General features: G+C 46.8%; 1 protein-coding gene across 1 annotated transcript; it reads right to left on the reverse strand.

Annotated features, from left to right (window-relative positions):
* Positions 1-405: 405 nt before the first annotated feature.
* Positions 406-10,728, reverse strand: LOC100283592 (MAC/Perforin domain containing protein). Its single transcript, NM_001156493.1, is given in 6 exon segments — positions 406-1,084; positions 1,458-1,621; positions 1,763-1,946; positions 9,314-9,509; positions 9,875-10,113; positions 10,280-10,728. Coding segments are annotated over 6 exon segments (1,677 nt in total). The 5' UTR covers positions 10,571-10,728; the 3' UTR covers positions 406-481.
* Between the last annotated feature and the right edge of the window lie 7,613 nt (positions 10,729-18,341).

The following is an 18,341-nucleotide window of genomic DNA, read 5'->3' on the forward strand; positions in this document are numbered from 1 at the left end:
TCACATTTTTATCTGGTTTGTTGAATAGAATGAGTTGATCCATCACCACCACATTCCTCATAAGCTAATAATTAGTATATACATGAGGAGTGGGTTGATTCTACTAAAATTGATGGAATGAACTTATGATGCACCACCTCATCATACATTGGGTGACTCCACAAACCAAACACACCATAACATCTTCATATGCCACTCCCTCCATTCTTTCTTATTTATCGTTGTTTAGTAATGAACTAGCGGACGCCAAATATTCGAGTTCTTTTTTATTTATCGCTGATTAGTAATGAACTAGTGGACTAGTGGACGTCAAATATTCGAGAACGAATGTAGTGCTTCACTCACGGCATCATCAACAAGAAACATGATCCACATCATGTTACAAGGGGGAACAAAAGCCATACATGAAAAACAAAAGAACAAATGCTACCTTAAAACACAGTGCTCAATATCAGAGTGATTGAATGATTTAAACATTTGGTTAATAATTCAATAAGGAGTACTTTGCACGCACAACAATCCTGCCTTTCTCGACACCCAACTTAGCACCTGTGATCAGCCAATGGCCAGGCGCATCTTGTGGGCCCTTGAATGTTTCTGTCAGGTCAACGATCTTCAGAAGTTTAGCATTATCACTTGAGGATGACGAAGATTCATCTGTTCTATGTACCGAGGAACTTGATGGGCTGTGGTCCCACACTGATCTTCTAATTGTGCACCCAGGAACCCTGGAGAACAAAAGTTTAAGGTGGAGAACACTCTTTGCACCAAAATCCCACACTCCCAACTGTGCTCCTGTAACAATATAAACACCAGATAGGTCCGTAATATTTGTTTCAGTGTACTCTATGGGTGCTGTGCTAACATGAGCAAAGTTCTTCCATTTGATTGGCTCAAACCATCGGCTGTCCTGTTCTTCAGGACCTTGCCATTTTGGAGGTCCAATAGTAATATAGGAGTCCCAATGAGGTAGGAATATTTTTGGTAATGAGCCAAGGTGCTGCAAATGAATAGCCAGACGATTCTGTTTGGCTCCTTCCAAAATCAGTTTGAGGCCAACAACTGGTCGACGGCCAACAGAGATCTGCATGTGTCTCATTCAGAGTTAGCACGTTCACAAAAAATGTTTGTCTTAAAAAAACATATCTTTTTTATGAGTAAAATGCACCACAGGAACCACACTTGTTCCCCTGGTGCAATTTACACATATTTGTGCATGCCCTGATCTTTAGACTTATATTATTGTCCCGCCCAATCGAAAAAGGTTTACGATGGTAACTGTGCTTCACAGAGAGCTAATACAAAATATCAATTTCGTGATAACAACAAAGCCTTTTAGTGCCAATCAAATAACTAAGTAGCGTTTTCATGAGAACAATTGAAATAGCCTTTCTAGTGTAAAATTAGAAAAGGTGATCACTTTACTCACATGTTCAGATTCAAGGGGTAGTCTTTACCTGTTCTGTGCTAATGAAGAGCTTTGGGCCCATTAAGCTAAACTGAAGCGATGGGCAGACTGGTTCTTTCCTATGGTGACCAGCAATACCTGGTGGAGCTGGAGCCCAAACTAGTGGGACTCGAAAATCTAAGAAGTACTGTAATTCTTCAATTGGAGGTTTGTCTGTGAAACAGAACTTATCAAAACAGTATAATTGAAGAGATATCACACTATAGCTTTAAGCTCAGGGTATTATAAATGTACTATAGCGAATGAGTTGCATAGCTGCATAGGACAAAATAAGTAATCAAAAACAGGTCTTACAGGTCAAGTATAGCTCAACTGCACGAGCAAGGTGCTTCTTTCCTGGTATATCGTCAACAAGAGAGACAATTGATAGAAAGGTGATGCCTATGACATCTGGTGCTGAGGCAACAGTTCCTCTCCAATCACTAAAACTTTGAACAAGGTCGCAACCACCCCTCCTTCTGAATATTACTGTCATATCCTGTAAGGATAAAGCAACAGTAAATCAATATTTGCATATAAATGCTAGAACGGTGGACAGTTAGGGTGCCAGGAGAGTGCATCTTCCATCTACAGGTGACTCTACAATGCCTCTCGTTACTTGTACATGCACGCATTGAGACGTCAGTTACAAAGACAAGATATAATTTTATGTGCCTTTGTCCTTACTGCCATTAATGGTGAGTAGATTAACATGTGCTAGGGAGTTCATGGTGGTACTAGTTGGAGAGGCTGGTTATGACTGGGAGTCTGGGAGTAGGTTCTCGTGGTGATTAAAGGGCCCATTTGATAGAGCTTCAGCTCTAGCTTCTGCTCCTCTCGGAATGTTGTGTTAACCCTCTGGTATAGATTCACAAGTGAATTTCAGGCAATGACATTCTCCTGGCTCTGTCTTCGAAGAAACAAACCTGCCTTAGTCTGGAGAAGACCACTCTTCTGGCAGCAGTGCGACACATGCTGGATCTGCGGTTGCCAACTTGACCTCGTTGGTGGCAGGCAATCCTGTTCGACCTTGCCCTGAGCACCCTTGAGTAGCAGCTGGGGGAGCAGCAGACAACGAAAAGGGATGGTGCGGGCGGCAGCTAGGGTTGGTGGGCAACAGAGATGGGAGCCACAGCCAGTAGAGAGGTCTCAGACAAGGCATGAATTCAGAGTGAATAAAGGAGAGTAGGTCGTATTTTGCTCCATGATTGCAGTCCAAAAACAGTGAATCGATTCATGCAATTCACAACTGGAGCTTGAGTGGGTGGCAGTGTTTGGTAGTTGTCGGTACCTCAAGATTGGGGTTCCCACTACTGCTCGGTCAAGGCGGATCCTCAGGGATTACCCTTAGTCACCATTGCTAATGGTGGTCCGTCTTAGCCCAGTGACTGGGTCTGCCCAGTAAGGCCACTGGCCTATAATCAGCGCTCCGAAACCCCAGCGAAGGGGGTCCAGGTTTGCCACGTGTCTTAGAGAAGAGGGCTCTCGACACCTGCGCCCGGGGGGGCCGACCCCCGGGAACGGCCCCAACCCTCATGGTGGGCCACCCGGACCACTGGCCTAAGGGGGTCCATTGCTGCCACGTGCTGGCCAACGCCGGAGGAGACGGGACCTCCCCCGAGCACCATCCAGACCCCCAACCAAGGTCAGTCTGAAGTTGTTACAAGGAAGGGCGGTCTCAGTCATTACTCCCCACACAAGGCGAGACCCGGTGCTGCCACGTGTTCTATGACGCGTGACGTAAGCCACCAAAGAAAGCCTGACGTCAGTCACTGAGTGTAAAGCGCCTCTGCATTAACTGCGGGCGAGACGTATACCTGCCCGCCCCAGTGGCAGGCGGTGCGTCCACAGTACGCAGGCCACACGGTAACTCACATGTTACCGAGGCAAGACCTTTGACTCCGTGCGCCGCTTGGGCTACTATTATTATGACTCCCACTGTAGCCCGCACGCTACCGAGGCAAAGGGAAACAGGCGAACAAGACATGACAACGCCGCCTGAGCACCCCTACATGTGGTGGCGCATCGGCCTTGCCGCAACCTACACCTGCGCCCTGCTCCGATTAGGCGGGGCAAGGGCACGACAAGCCAGGAGATCTACACGAAGACCAAGAGAAGATATCCATTCTCCACAGACCGTCGCTCCACTTACTCCATATCTAGCAATAGATTACTGGGCCCACTTGTTGGGGCTCAGCTTCCTTATATGTGCCCCCTTGTACTATAAAAGGGGGGCACACAACGTTACAAGGGAGGAACACACGAAAAAAAGAAAGCAATACAACTCACAGTGGATGTAGGGTATTACACTCCGGCGGTCCGAACCACTCTAACCCTGGTGTTCTTGAGTTCTTCCAGCTAATCAGGCAATCCCTAGGCCTCCTCTTCATCTTAGGATTAGGGCGGGTGCACTCTGCCACCCAGCCGGAGGATCCTACCTCCGACATTTGGCGCACCAGGTAGGGGGTGGGGCACTTAGCCTGGCCCCTTCCTGATGACATCCCACTCATCCGCCGACGAGCTCGACCAAGGTGGATTCGCCGACATTTGGCGAAAGATGGAAAAGTAAAGCCTCAAGATGCTCTCTGTCGATCTCAAGCAACGCCTCAACCGGCGTGCCACGCCATCAAGCAAAAGGTGGTGGAAACCTCAAGCACGACGCTTGAGGTTACAGTCGTTGGCCCTCCTCCAGGTCCCATCATGCCCGGGGTCGCAGGCGTTGACCCCCGACAGAGCGTGGTGGTATTCGAGGTGGTCACTATCGTCCGGCTGCCAGGCACGGACGAGGCCGCCACCGGCGATCGGCCGCTATGCTCCAAAGTAGATGGAGTCATCTCCCCCGCCCGCGGGGAATGACTTCTTCTACTTGCCAATGGGTTTCAGGAAGCCATAATAACAAAGGCTATGCATTTGTTAACATGGCCTTCTTTCCTGAAATCCATTGGTAGGTCCCCATGGGCCAAGAGCAAGGCTAGCGCAGTCCGCTGCGCTGGCCTATGTCCTGGTCCCACAACGCACATGGTGATCGTCGTCAGCCACCACACAAGCTCATGGTGTGCTCAGTCTCCATCATCGCCCACACTTGGAGGGGTTAAGTCTCAACTCCCTCAGCGTGCTGGTGGAGACCAGCAAGCAAGCCAGTAATAGGTTGCGCCTTCGACAACCTCATCATGCATGAGGTAGCTAGTCGGTCGTGGAGGGCCCATGGGAGCTCCTCACGCGCACCGATGGCTCTAAGACCCAATTCGTCTGCCACAAGCTCCATGTCGTTCAAGGTAGAAGCCAACGACCTCCGTCGGGCTCTGCCTTTGGCCATCGCCAAGGCAGAACGGGATGTTGCTTACCCTTCGAGTCAGACGCACAACGGAGCTCAGACGGTTTAGGTCAGCCCTGAGCCTTACACCCGAAAGGTAGCATGAGAACGAACTCTTCCTTTGTAATAGGATTACATTTTCTATGGTCAAGCCCGGTAAGGTCCGCCCTCGTAAACCCAGCTAGCGCCATCTGTGACCCAGTCCAGTGAGAGACGCCCTTATAAAACCGGTCTCGGGTGTCACATGTATCCGATTGCGAAGGAAGAATCAGTTCTCATCCATCAGTTCCTTTCCTGTTTACGCATGTTGTTTCCCTCTACCCCTTCCGTGGATCTAAACTTCTATTGTAATCATGAAACTCGAATAATAGTGCCTATTCTTGCACCTGGTTTAGAACATCACTTGATAATGAATGAGGATCCGATCACTAAATGTTTGGTCTAGAGAATGGTCCACGTTCGCGAGGGTGGTCCAGAGTTGGGTAGCCGCTTAGCCTGGTTCCGTACTGTAAGCCTACAACCTTCCACCATGGCCTTTCCCCTAATATTGCTAATTTCTTAATTCAAGTTGGGGACGAGCGCCGTCTGTGGGAGACTGCTGGGGCCAAGGGATTGTCCTCCCTTGTTGCCTCCCTCTCAGTTGTGGACTAGAGCTTTATAGATGAATAAGTTTATGTACGTTACGTTTAGACCATCGTAAGGCGTCAATTGTACTCCGGTCTATTTTGGACCTTGTTTCTTTCTACTTTTAATATAATGATACGCAACTCTCCTGCGTGTTCGAGAGAAAAAAAACCCAGAACAACTGACCCAGTACCTCGAGCTGAGTACTTAGGGGTCCGAACCTCATTCAAACTCAAGGGATGATCCCAAACTAGGATCGACAAGAATAAGCACTACTATTCGAAGGATTGAATACGACAAGGTAAGGATCCGCTAAGCAGCGATCCTTGGCCACAACAGGATCGACCCCTGGTCTGAGCGTAGCCTCAAGCTTCCGAGGTTACCAATATCCTAGGGGGACAGCTAAGGGAAAAAACTTGCCTTTACAATAGGAAGTGAGGCCTGGGCGCCACTCACCTAAAACCCTGTGCGGGATCCAATTTCTGTTACCTTCATGAAACCTGGATTATGCTTTCACCTTGTCGCACGGTTTCAGAATCTTCCCTTTGTGATAGATAAGGATCAGGTCACAAGGGGCTAGGTCCAAGGTAAAGGACCACGTTCTCAGGGGTGGTCCGGAGGCAAATGGCCGCTTAGCCTGGTACCGTACCGTAAGTTTGGCTCTGTAAGCCCTCCACCACCCTAGAACAACTGTTCTAGTACCTAGGACTTGGCCCCTAAAGGACTAAACCTTATCCTCACCAAGGGACAGGTTCCTGAAATCCTGCTCGACAAGGTCTGGATACATAATCCAGAGGATTGAATGTAATCAGGATGAGGTTCCCGTAAGTATGCCACTAAGCACCATAACGGGGCTATGTGCAGGGACGCCTTTTCAATTCAGGTCACCAGGCGAGGGGGCCACAAGCATGACGCCTTTTAAAAGCAAAGCGCGGTTATGGCCCCACCTACGGGTTCGCCACCTCACCCGAGGTGGGCCCGGTGGCCACTGTCGGTACCTCAAGATTGGGGTACCCACTATTGTTGGGTCAAGGCGGACCCTCCGAGACTACCCTTAGTCACCATGCTAATGGTGGTCTGTCTTAGCCCAGTGGCTGGGTCTGCCCAGTAAGGCCACTGGCCTCGAGTGAAGGCCAGCACCTATAATCAGCGTTCTGGAACCCCAGCGAAGGGGTTCCGGGTTTGCCACGTGTCTTGGATACGAGGGCTCTCGACACCTGCGCCCAGGGGCTTGACCCCCGGGAACAGCCCCAACCCTCATGGTGGGTCACCTGGACCACTGGCCTAAGGGAGTCCGGTGCTGCCACGTGCTGGCCAACACCGGAGGAGACGGGACCTCCCCCGAGCACCATACAGACCCCCAGCGAAGGGCAGTCTGGAGCTGTTACGAGGAAGGGTGGTCCCAGTCACTACTCCACACACAAGGCGAGGCCCGGTGTTGCCACGTGTTCTACGACACGTGACGTAAGCCACCAAGGAAAGCCTGACGTCTGAGTGTAAAGCGCCTCTGCATTAACTGCAGACGAGACATATACCTACCCGCCCCAGTGGCAGGCGGTGCGTCCGCAATACGCAGGCGGCATAATAATTCTCACGTTACCGAGGCAAGACCTGACTCTCTGTGCCGCTTGGGCTGCTATCATTATGGCGCCCACTGTAGCCCACGCGTTACCAAGGCGAAGGGAAATAGGCGGACATGACAGGACGACGCCGCTTGAGCACCTCTACATGTGGTGGCGCATCAGCCTACGCCACAACCTGCACCTTGCTCCGATTAGACGGGGCAAGGGCACAGCAAGCCAGGAGATCTACACGAAGACCAAAAGAAGATATTCGTTCTCCACGGACCGCCGCTCCACTTACTCCATATCTAGCAATAGATTACTGGGCCCACTTGTCGAGGCTCGGCTTCCTTGTATGCGCCGCCCTTGGACAACGTTACAAGGGAGGAACACGAAAAAAGGCAATACAACTCACAATGGATGTAGGATATTACGCTCTGACGGCCCGAACCACTCTAACTCTGGTGTTCTCGAGTTCTTCCAGGTAACCAGGCAATCCCTAGGCCCCCTCCTCGTCTTAGGATCGGGGCGGGTTCACTCCGCCACCCGGCTGGAGTTTTCTCTCCGGCAGTAGTGCTCCTCAGCTTCAAGTTGGGATGTTGGCTCAGGAACGCTGCCAAATGGCCCCTCTAATGTGCTTACTTGCATATACAAATATATTTGGTTTTGTACGCTGGGGAATCAAATTATGGAAACTGAGTCATGCTTTTGTTGAAATGTATAAGTGGATTATATACCTTCCCCTAACAGCTTAACCTTTTGGATTGAACTGGTTATTGCATTCATTCTAACATGGTATGAGAGCTAGAGTTCTAATCCTGGTAGAGATTTTATTTTGTGCCTCCGTCACTTTATTTCCATGTTTGCGCCTTGCACGTAAGTAAGGTTATTGAAATGTATAAGTTGACTGTCTACCTTCAACTAATATCTTAAGCTTTTGGGCAGAATTGGTTAGTGCATCCACTATAATAGTTTTAGGTTCGAATAGATGGCACTAAACAAATGGAACCAGCTGGCCGGAACACAGGAGAACAGACCCTCATAAGTTGAGCACAGAGCAGCTTTCTCCATTTTTATTTGGCATGGTCCTACTAACCGATTTGTATTGTAGAGCTACCGAACCAAGCTTATGTCCGATGTTCTTAGCAAGGTATCTACAGTTCATATAAGTAAACTCTACAATGCTAAGTTGTATGACACTCCTCCAGAATGGGTTCAACAAATTATGTTTTTCCCATTGAATGCACACATAGAAACAATTTCTCTCACACCAGACCTAACCTCCCTCTTTATGCTACCACTATCTAAGCAAGCTTACAGAGAGTTGCAGAATTTATTTACAAAGCTGCTTATGGTACCCTTTGATACACAGGCCATTGACCAGTGGTCCTTCATATCGGGAAATCAGATTTACACCTACAGCAAGCTTTATAATTTACCCTATGTGAATGTCCAAGTCCCTGATACTTACAGATGGATCTGGAAATCAAAATATGTTCTGAGAATTTAATTCTTTGCGTTGCTTATATTTGTGGATAGACTAAATACAAGGATTATGTCAGAAGAAGCAACTTTGATTTACAGATAATGCAAACTGTGCCATGTGCAGCACATCCATGGAGGAAGATATTGACCATCACTTTTTTGCCTGTCCCTTTGCTACACTGTGCTGGAATAATCTCAACATACAGCAGAATTTACACTTGAACTTGCATGGTAGGCTTTTAGGCTATCTCCAGCAGACTCTCTATCCAATTCCTATTTCAAACTCCACTCTGTAAACAGTGCACTCTACAGTGCAAAACAGTATTTTGCACAGCCATATGCACGATCTGCTGAGCACGGCCTTAGCAGTGAGACAAGCCTCATATTTGAAATTCTTTATGGAGATTTTCATGGCAGCCTGCTGGGAGATCTGGAAGATCAGGAATGGATTTTCTTTTATGGAGATCGTGCTAGCCGTAACCTTTGGATCATGAGATTCAAGGAACAGTCAATCCTCCAAATGGATCAAAGTCAGAGAAGATCTTCGACCTTCTGTTTTCCAATGGCTAGTCTCTTGTGTAATCTATTTTTCCTTTTTATTTTCTGTACATATGTTGTACTCTGTTTTTACTAAAAAACAAAAATGAAGTGTCGTGGGGAACTCCCCCAAAGTTTTCCCTTCAAAAAACTGACTGTAACTGTTTATTCACAATACATAACAATTTTTTAAAGATGCATCACGTGCACATACAAAAGTAACAAAGCATGCACAAACTATCCTTAGTAAACAAACAGTTGTATAACAATTCAGGCAAACCAAATAATGTAGCCAAAACACCTCCAGCAAACTTGGATAAAGAAAGCAGTAAGGAGTTTGCTGACCTTCTCACTGTAATTGATAGAAGATGCATTTGACTTATTTTCCACATCTGCAAATCTTTCCCTCCCAATTTCCCTCGCATAATTTTTGAACTCCAGCTCTGACAATTGGGACAATGAATGCTGCTTAATGTATACCTCATCCTTACCACCAACCGTAACAGAGATAATAATATGGGTACCATAGTTCTCAATAAAGCTGCAAACAAGTGAAGCAAGACCTTCAGGCTTCAGCTAGTAAGTGGCTTAAGCTAATAGGGTGCGTAGAACACTAGGCTATCTCTAGCAGATCCCCTATCTCATCCTATATTTCAAACTACACTCTGTAAACAATGTCAAACAGTGTCATCTACAGTTCCACGCCCCCTATTTTACACGTACAGCCTTATCTCCAATAGGCCGCGCAAAATACTGTTTTGCACTGTTTGCATAGTGAAGTTTCAAATAGGGAGTGGGATAGAGAGTGAAATACGGAGTCTGCTGGGGACAGTAGAGTTGTACAAAATGGCACTGATCAGAAATGGATCCTGATAACAGTATTAAATAAGACTATTACCTACTGACCTTGCCAATGCTGATGGATCCCAAACATTTGGGATCCTTCGCTTAACGCTCTCAAGCAGCGTCAGTTCAGAATTCCTAATTTTAACTCGAAACAGAGGCAGAGAATAGCCATCAATCGCAAGGGCCTTCGTGGTCGCCGCATCATTCTTCCAAGAACCGGTGAAGCTGAAGAGAGAGTTGAAGGAACCCAGCGGTACTGTCTCGGACAAACATGACTTCCTGTTGAAATACTCAGCCATCTGCCCACAAATGAATCATAGTCACATAACGCGAAGTAAACGGCCGCGGGGTATAGGACATCGACTATGATTCACAATTTCACTTCACAAGTGCACAGCAAACAGAACAGAACGCGGCACGATCCGATAGGAAGTTTCCAATCGGGACGAAGCACCCCCAGCTCACCTTATCGAAGCTGCAGACAAAGGGACCGTCCGCTGCGGCGGAGCTTGGGCCGGACCCGGACGGGAAGGGGCGGATGCGCTCGAGGTCTCTGCGGCACTGCTCGACCTCGACGTCGTGGGGCACGCTCGGGAGGACGCCGCCGTCGGGGAGCGGGAGGTCCCGCGCACGGTCCTCGAGCGCGACGAGCCTTCCGTCTCCCTTGCAGTAAAGCAGCCGGTGGTCTCCAGCTGCGTCGAGGCCGCGCCCCACCGCCAGTAGCGCTGCCTCCAGCGCGGAGCCCGCAAGGCTCATGGATGATGGGGCCCGCCCCCTCTACCTCTTCCTCCTCCACCTCGGGATTCGCGCCGACTACGAGAGGGGAAGACCGCCAGAAGGTCGGGAGCTGTCACGACGGAAGGACACGGTTTCTGGGGGACCGGACAACCGGAGGAGGGGAAGGAGACCCCGATGCCGAGGTGGTTGGGTTTGACTGGCTTTTCTTTTTCTTCATTTATTGTTTTTCCTTAATTTCGTGCTATATTTGGTTTTATGTAAGGTTGAATCAACCGCTACATCAACTATCGTCCTGTTTGTATTTATTAGTATAGTATCTATCTTTACTATCTATTAAAAGAATAGTGTATACCATATCATAATTATACCTCCGCTTGCTCCCCTCGCGATCTCAACCTCCTATTTATTATTATAGTATCTATCTTTACTATCTATTAAAAGAATAGTGTATACCATATCACAATTATGCCCCCGCTTGCTCCCCTCGCGATCTCAACCTCCGATCCAACCACCGCAAGCGCCGCCATGGATTAGCCCCATCCCCGTGCCCCCTGACCCCTCTTCGCGTGTGCCCCTGCATCTGTCCAGTTCGCCCGCGAAAGCAACGGATAGGCTCCTATGGTGACCTCATCCACGCACGCCCAACCCCGCCTCCGTGAAACCTTCGCGCGTCAACGCCTCATCCACGCACGCGGTGGATAGGCGACATTCACAACCTCCGCGACCTGCTATGGCGGCTCCACGACATCCACGCCGACAACGTCGCATCCTCTGTCTCAGCCTCATCCGTCAGGTGCCACTCTGCTTCCCTTGTCGTCGTGCGCTGCACAGGTCGAGCACACGCTGCTTGCTGCTCGGCTGGTCGTCGATGAGCATGGGGCGCTTCGTCAACTCCATGGATCCAACGTTGGGGCTGTAGGTGGTCAGGGACTAGAACAACATCGTCCAGATTGTGCTCCGCTCGCCCAAGGGAGCATCCGCGTGGGTACAGACTGGCGGACTGCTAGGGATGAAAACGGTCGGTAAACACTAAAACCATTACCATTTTCATATTTTTTATTGGAAACAAAATCGAAAACGGTAACTCCGGAAACAGAAACGATATCGGTATTTCGGAAACATCGGAAACGAAAGTTTGGTGCGGTAAATACACCGGTGACGGTCGAAATCTAAAATACGATCGCTAAACATATCAAACTTCACGATACAACAAAGTTGGCAAAAGATCACAAAGACCACAAGTTCACAGTTCATGATATAACAAGTTCACAATATAACAAGTTCACAAGGATCACAAATTTATAACATAAAAAGTTTACAAATATCACAAGTTTACAATATAACAAGTTCACAGTATAACAAGTTCATAAAGATCACAAGTTCACAGACTCAAAGTTCACAATTCACAATATCCACTCGATTTAGCTGACATGGCATGCTTACTTATGAAATATTTTCTCCACACGTAAAGAGTTTTTCATAACCTCACAGGAAAACCCTAAAACCTAGTGTGTGGAAAAGACAGACTATCGGCTCTATATCATTATATATTACTAATACATAACATGTGTATAGAAAAGGGTGGATTAGTTCGAGAGACCAAATCGTTAATCCCAACTGCGTTCCAACACCATCTATCCCAAAAAAATCTTAAGGCGTCCAAAAAATATAAAAATAAGTAATCCTTATCTAGAGACGTACAGGCGATGCGAAAAATCACATGCTGGAAAAATCCGAAAAATCTAAGACACAATTTCGAAAAATTCTGAGACATAATTCCGAGAAACAATTCCGGAAAATTCCGAGACACAAATCCGGTAATTTCCGACAAAAATCGGTAACCGAAGGGAACGGTCGGTAAAACACCACGCCGATTCCGATAGAAAATTCTGAAAACCGATTTCGTTTTCGGAAAATGCCGTTACCGGTGAATCCGATCGAAAAATTTCGAAATCGGTTTCCGGAATACCGAAAATTTCCGAAATCATTTTCATCCCTACGGACTGCTATGTCACCCTCTCCTCTCTTCATCTTGTTGGGCGATCGATCGGCTCCGCATTGCTTGTTTGGTTGTGGTTTTGACGGGGCTTTGTCGTCTGGCTGGACTGCCTGATTTGCTTCGTGGGTGAGCCTGTACGACAGCCAGGTTGGCTCATGGAGGAACAATCGCGGCGAGGAGCTCCTCTTCACCAGCAGCAAGGTGATCTCCCCTTCTTTATTTCCCACAGTTACTCTTGCCATCATCCAGTAATCTGTACTACTTAAAGGTTCTCGGATTTTTCGTGGCGTTTGATTTGCTTTAGTGTTCTTAAACCGTCACTTGTGAAAAGATGTGAGTTCAATCGGGCTGCAAAGAACAACACTGAATTGTATTCATGTATAACTGACATCAAGCATCTTGTGGCATTGTCAACTACTGGATATGTAGATGGCGCATAATGGTTTGAATGGAGAACTGGCTTGGAGACCAATCAGAATCTATGGGGCTCTCATTGTCTGTACTAACTATCCCTCCGTTCACATAAAGTTAGATTTCTCTATCCTCACATTTGTTTGTTCTCGTACTATGTATTGTATAGAGACGTTGAAGACTAAAGCCACAAATTTGTGTTCTCATTTATGTCGTCGGTGTCTGTTGACGCGGCATTATAGCTCCTGTCGGGTTTCTTGCTTTCGTGGCGTTCTGTGTTCAAGGTGCTCGATATGGTTTTGTTTAACAGGGTACAGATTTACGTGCAAGATTAAACATATTTTGAGTTTATATGATATCATATTGGAGAAACATATGGTTCATTGGTCAGACTACATGTTATTCTCAAATCATAAAAATTGTATTGACATTTCTTTAACACATCAAGAATGTAACATATGTTTTGGATGTTGAAACAATGTCAAAACATGCTTGTGAATCTGTGATGCAATATTAAAGACATTTTGGGTTTATCAAACCTCATTGTTTTTTTTGGCTAAGCTGCATGTTTTTAACGCGTCAAGAAGGTAGCACAATTACCATGTTTTGGCTATAACATTGCTGAAAGATATCTCTGATGCAAGATTGAAGACAACTTGAGTTTATCAAATCTCATATTTGAGAAACTTTTGGTTTATTGTCCAAGCTATATGTTAAACATTTTTTTTGGATTATTACATGTTAAACTAGGGTGGGCCTAGTGCAGCGGTGTAGCCTACCGTCTGTAACCGGAAGGTCCTGGGTTCGAGCACTAGCCTCTGCATATTATGTGGGTAAAGCTTGTCACTTAAAGATACCTTACCCCATACCCCGCACAGTGCAGGAAGCCTACCGCACTAGGTACATCCTTTATTACATGTTAAGCTTCTGGAGATACTGAGAACCTTGACTCATGGGTCGCTAGAGTTTCTAATTTGGGATATGGCTTTTGTCTTCTGAAAATAATTTAGATAATATTTTGACCAAAGATTTATGATTTTAGTGTTAATCTATTGTTGTCCAGTGAATTGAATATGAGCTTTGTGGATGTTATAATATGCTTTTGTATTATGCTATTAGTGGTTCAATAGAGTTCATGGAGAAGCAACATTGTCAGCTCAATGTTCAACTTTCAATGTAGTTGCCATAATCTATAACTGAACAAATGTACAAGTTGTGTTGATGCACTAAATTATCGGCTGGCTGACCGAGCTCGGCTCGGACACTCAACAAGCTGAAGGAGCAAGCTTGGCTCGGCTTGAAGTCGACTCGTGAGCCGACTCAGATCGTGAGCTGCATCCATGTGACTATGTTATTATGCTCAAATAATAGGATAGCAACAATTTTGACATGCCATTTATTCTCAATAATGATCAACTATGTTTTTCAGATTTAGGTTTTAAGAAATGTCCACAAATTCAGAAAAGTGCAGCAATATACTCTTCTTTCAATCAAGACTACTGGGTGCAGCGAAGATTGTCCTTACCGCCCTCAGGCATCAAGATACAACACTGGATTGAAGGATTGATGGACAAGAATGCTGAAGCAACAAAAAATGTATTGTTATTATAGCAATGGATTTTTTTAATAGACAAACTTTGTATGAGTGTTCTCATATAAAGATTAAAGCAACGGATAGTTAAAGGCCACAACAAATATGCAGTTTTTTGGGAAAAGAAAAATTCCATTTAGCTAGTCTTTTCGCCTGATTTTGGTCTATAATTTTGACTTTACATATGAACCCGACAAGCAAGTCTAGAGCGCGGTTAGATCAAGAACATCAACAATTTCTAGCCTTTAAGGTTACAACCAATTGTCTCTACAAAGTTTTAGAGGCAGCTTAATTTTGATTAACACCACAACACATGGTTATACATATGTTATTGTTGCACTATTTTTTCGGTTGCAACGCACAGGTATTTACCTAGTCTACTACAAAAGTAACAAAACTCTAGTATAAGGTTTTTATCATTAGTCTATAGCCATCTTAATGCTACATCAGTTTTTCATCTACCAATTAGAAGGGGCCTACGGCTATAGGGAGAGTGAAGGGGGTGGCCGACTGCATGCCACAGCCACGCTGCAAGCGTGGGGCGCCCTGTAGCCGTCATGTGCGGTGAGAGGGCGGGCGCGCGGTTGCCGATGCGGACAGCCTCAGCGCCACCTTCCTGCCTAGGGTTGAAAACAGACGGGTAAAATCCCGTCCCGACCCGTACCGTTTTCTACATTTAACCTGACTGTTTCCGTATTTACGAAAAATTATGGAAACAGGACAGAAACGAGAGATGATTTATTCCGTCTATTTTTGTGGGATCCTGTTTTTATTCGAATTGAACCCGTATTTATTCTGTATTTGGTAAATATGAGACGAGCCTAATATGTATTATGTTAGGATTTATGGGCTATGCCCAATTGAGAAATTCAAATAAATCCCAGGAAAATGACAAAAGCCCATATAAGTGTATGGCTAGGGAATGGTGGAACCAATAGCACCATATTGCTAGCTCTAGTAGAGTAGAGCTAGCTTAAATATGGAAGTCACACTCACTCACTAAGTCATGGATGAGAAGAGAGAGTGTGGAGAGCCACACGCGCGCTCGCTCGCCTCGCCCGGCATGGTCGGGGCAAAGGGCGCGGGCGCACGACATGCGCGTGAATGGTCCGCCAAAATCCGGCCCCTCGCCTTGCATGGGCGCGACTTCCTTTTGCCGTTTGATTTTTTGGTTACTTGGTTGTTCGCTATAAAATCTAAACTGAACGCGAGATTTTCGCAGGCGGATAAGATCGAAGATAGCTATCTGGTCGCGGACTCGGTCCTATAAAAGGAGCCTGGCAGCCAGCCTCCAGATCATCCCAGTTTCGCTTTCGCCTCTCTTCATAGCTGAGCCGCCTTCCAGTTCTCTTCATCCCGACCGCAGACGTGCATCTGCGATCAGGAGATCAGGTCTTCGGAACCCTTCGTCTTCTAGATCCTGCACCGGGAGAGGGCGAATAAGGTTTTGGGGAAGCGTTCTCACGCGACTGCTCGTGATCTTCTGACCTCGTCGACCCTGCTGATTTCGCTGCTTCGACATCGTTGACCCTGCTGATTCTGGCTCACGCCATCAACCAGTATGTCTGATCAGTACGCATCATCTGATTTGACTTTTTTACTTTAGTTCTTCTGATTTAGTCATGATTTATATTCGGAATTTAATCTATAATTTGTCTAATTATTCAACATATTAGTATATAAACTAAAGCATTGTGTCTTTAGGTGACAAATTATAGCACAAGTGACCATTGTAACCATCGACTCTTTTCAATGACAAGTGATCTAAAGTCTTAAACAACATTGGATGTAGCTAAATATACACTATTAACAACCATACAACAATACAATGTTGCGTCCACTACCGGAATCGCAGGCTTTGCCGAGTGTTGTATTCTTTGTCGAGTGCCTTTTGTCGGGCACTCGGCAAAGAAGGCTTTGTCGAGTGCCGCACTCGGTAAAGTTAGGCTCTCGGCAAAGAGCCCTTTACCGAGTGCTGAACACTCGGCACAGGACGACACTCGGCAAAGACAACTTTGCCGAATGTCAAACACTCGGCAAAGGGGGCTCTCGGCAAACGACCGTCAGCGGCCATCCCAAAGCTGACGGCCGTCAGTCTTTGCCGAGAGCCAACGGCTGGCACTCGGCAAAGAGGTTCTTTGCCGAGTGCCACATAGTAGGCACTCGGCAAAAGAAGCTTTGCCGAGTGTCATCTCTAGACACTCGGCAAAGTATATTTTTTTTTATTTTGTCTCCCAAAATTTTTGTGGTGTGTTCCTACACTATGTAGACCTACATGTATCATTTGTGGACAATTTTAACAGAGTTTTCAATTGTTAGTAGATTTAGTTCGTTTATTTAAATTTCTTGGGAAAATTTAGATTTGAACTGCAGGTCACTCGAAACTTGGAAAACCGTGCATGCAAAAATGATATTCATGTTACTTAGCATAAGTTACGACCGATTCCAGGAGCGGACCGGAAACTTCGAGCAACATGCTCACTAAACATGGCCGTGAACTTGTCATCCACATGTTTAAAAATTGTATAAAACACAAACAAAGTCAGAAAATCCTGAAACTTGTCCACGTGTCATGATATCATATGTACAGGCTGCGATAAAAATTTTAGAATGTTTGGAGAAAGTTGTGGGACACTATGTGTACAAACCTAATAGATCCACATTGAAACTCTATGATTTCATGTGTAGTTCTCTTAGGTTTCTACACATAGTGTCGCACTCCTTTCTCAAAACATTCTAAAATTTTTATCACAGCCTGTACATATGATATCATGACACGTGGACAAGTTTCAGGATTTTCTGACTTTGTTTGTGTTTTATACAATTTTTAAACATGTGGATGCCAAGTTATTACGGCCATGTTTAGTGAGCATGTTGCTCGAAGTTTTCGATCCGCTCCTGGAATCGGTCGTAACTTATGCTAAGTAACATGAATATCATTTTTGCATGCACGATTTTCCAAGTTTCGACTGACCTGCAGTTCAAATCTAAATTTTCCGAAGAAATTTAAATAAACGAACTAAATCTACTAACGATTGAAAACTCTGTTAAAATTGCCCACAAATGATACATGTAGGTCTACATAGTGTAGGAACATACCACAAAAATTTTGGGAGACAAAATAAAAAAAATAAAAATATACTTTGGCGAGTGTCTAGAGATGACACTCGGCAAAGTATGCTTTGCCTAGTGTCCCCAGGGTGACACTCGGCAAAGATGTGTAAGTTAATCTTTGCCGAGTGTCAGATGGTAGACACTCGGCAAAGGATCCTTTGCCGAGTGCACCGATCTGGCACTCGGCAAAGTTTATTTTAAAAGTTAAAAAAACTTTGTCGAGTGCCAGATCACGGGCACTCGGCAAAGTAGGCGAATATACTTCGCCCGCGCATTCTTCCTCCTTCTTTCTCAGCTCTCGCTCTCTCGTCTGTCTGTCGCGCCCGCCGCTGCATCCCTGCGCTGCCGCCGCCGCCCCGCGCCGTCGCCGCCTCGCCGCGTCCGCCCGCGCCCGTCCACGCCGCGTCCACGCCGCGTTCGCCCGCGCCCGCCGCGCCCTCCCTCGCCGGCGCCCACCCGTCCGCCCGCCGTGCCCTCGCCGGCGCCTGACCGCCCGCCGCTGCGCCCTCGCCCTCTCACTTTCACGCGTCGCCGCCGCCGCCGCGCCCGCTACGCCCTCGACCTCGCCCGACCGCGTCCGTGCCCCTCGCTCGACCGCGCGCGCCCTCCACGCCCTCGGCCGCAGCGCGCCCTCTACGCCGCCGTGCCCGCGCCCCTCGCCGTGCCCCCGCCAC

The sequence above is a fragment of the Zea mays genome, chromosome 8 (genome assembly GCF_902167145.1).
Source record: "Zea mays cultivar B73 chromosome 8, Zm-B73-REFERENCE-NAM-5.0, whole genome shotgun sequence".
Taxonomy (NCBI): Eukaryota; Viridiplantae; Streptophyta; class Magnoliopsida; order Poales; family Poaceae; genus Zea; species Zea mays.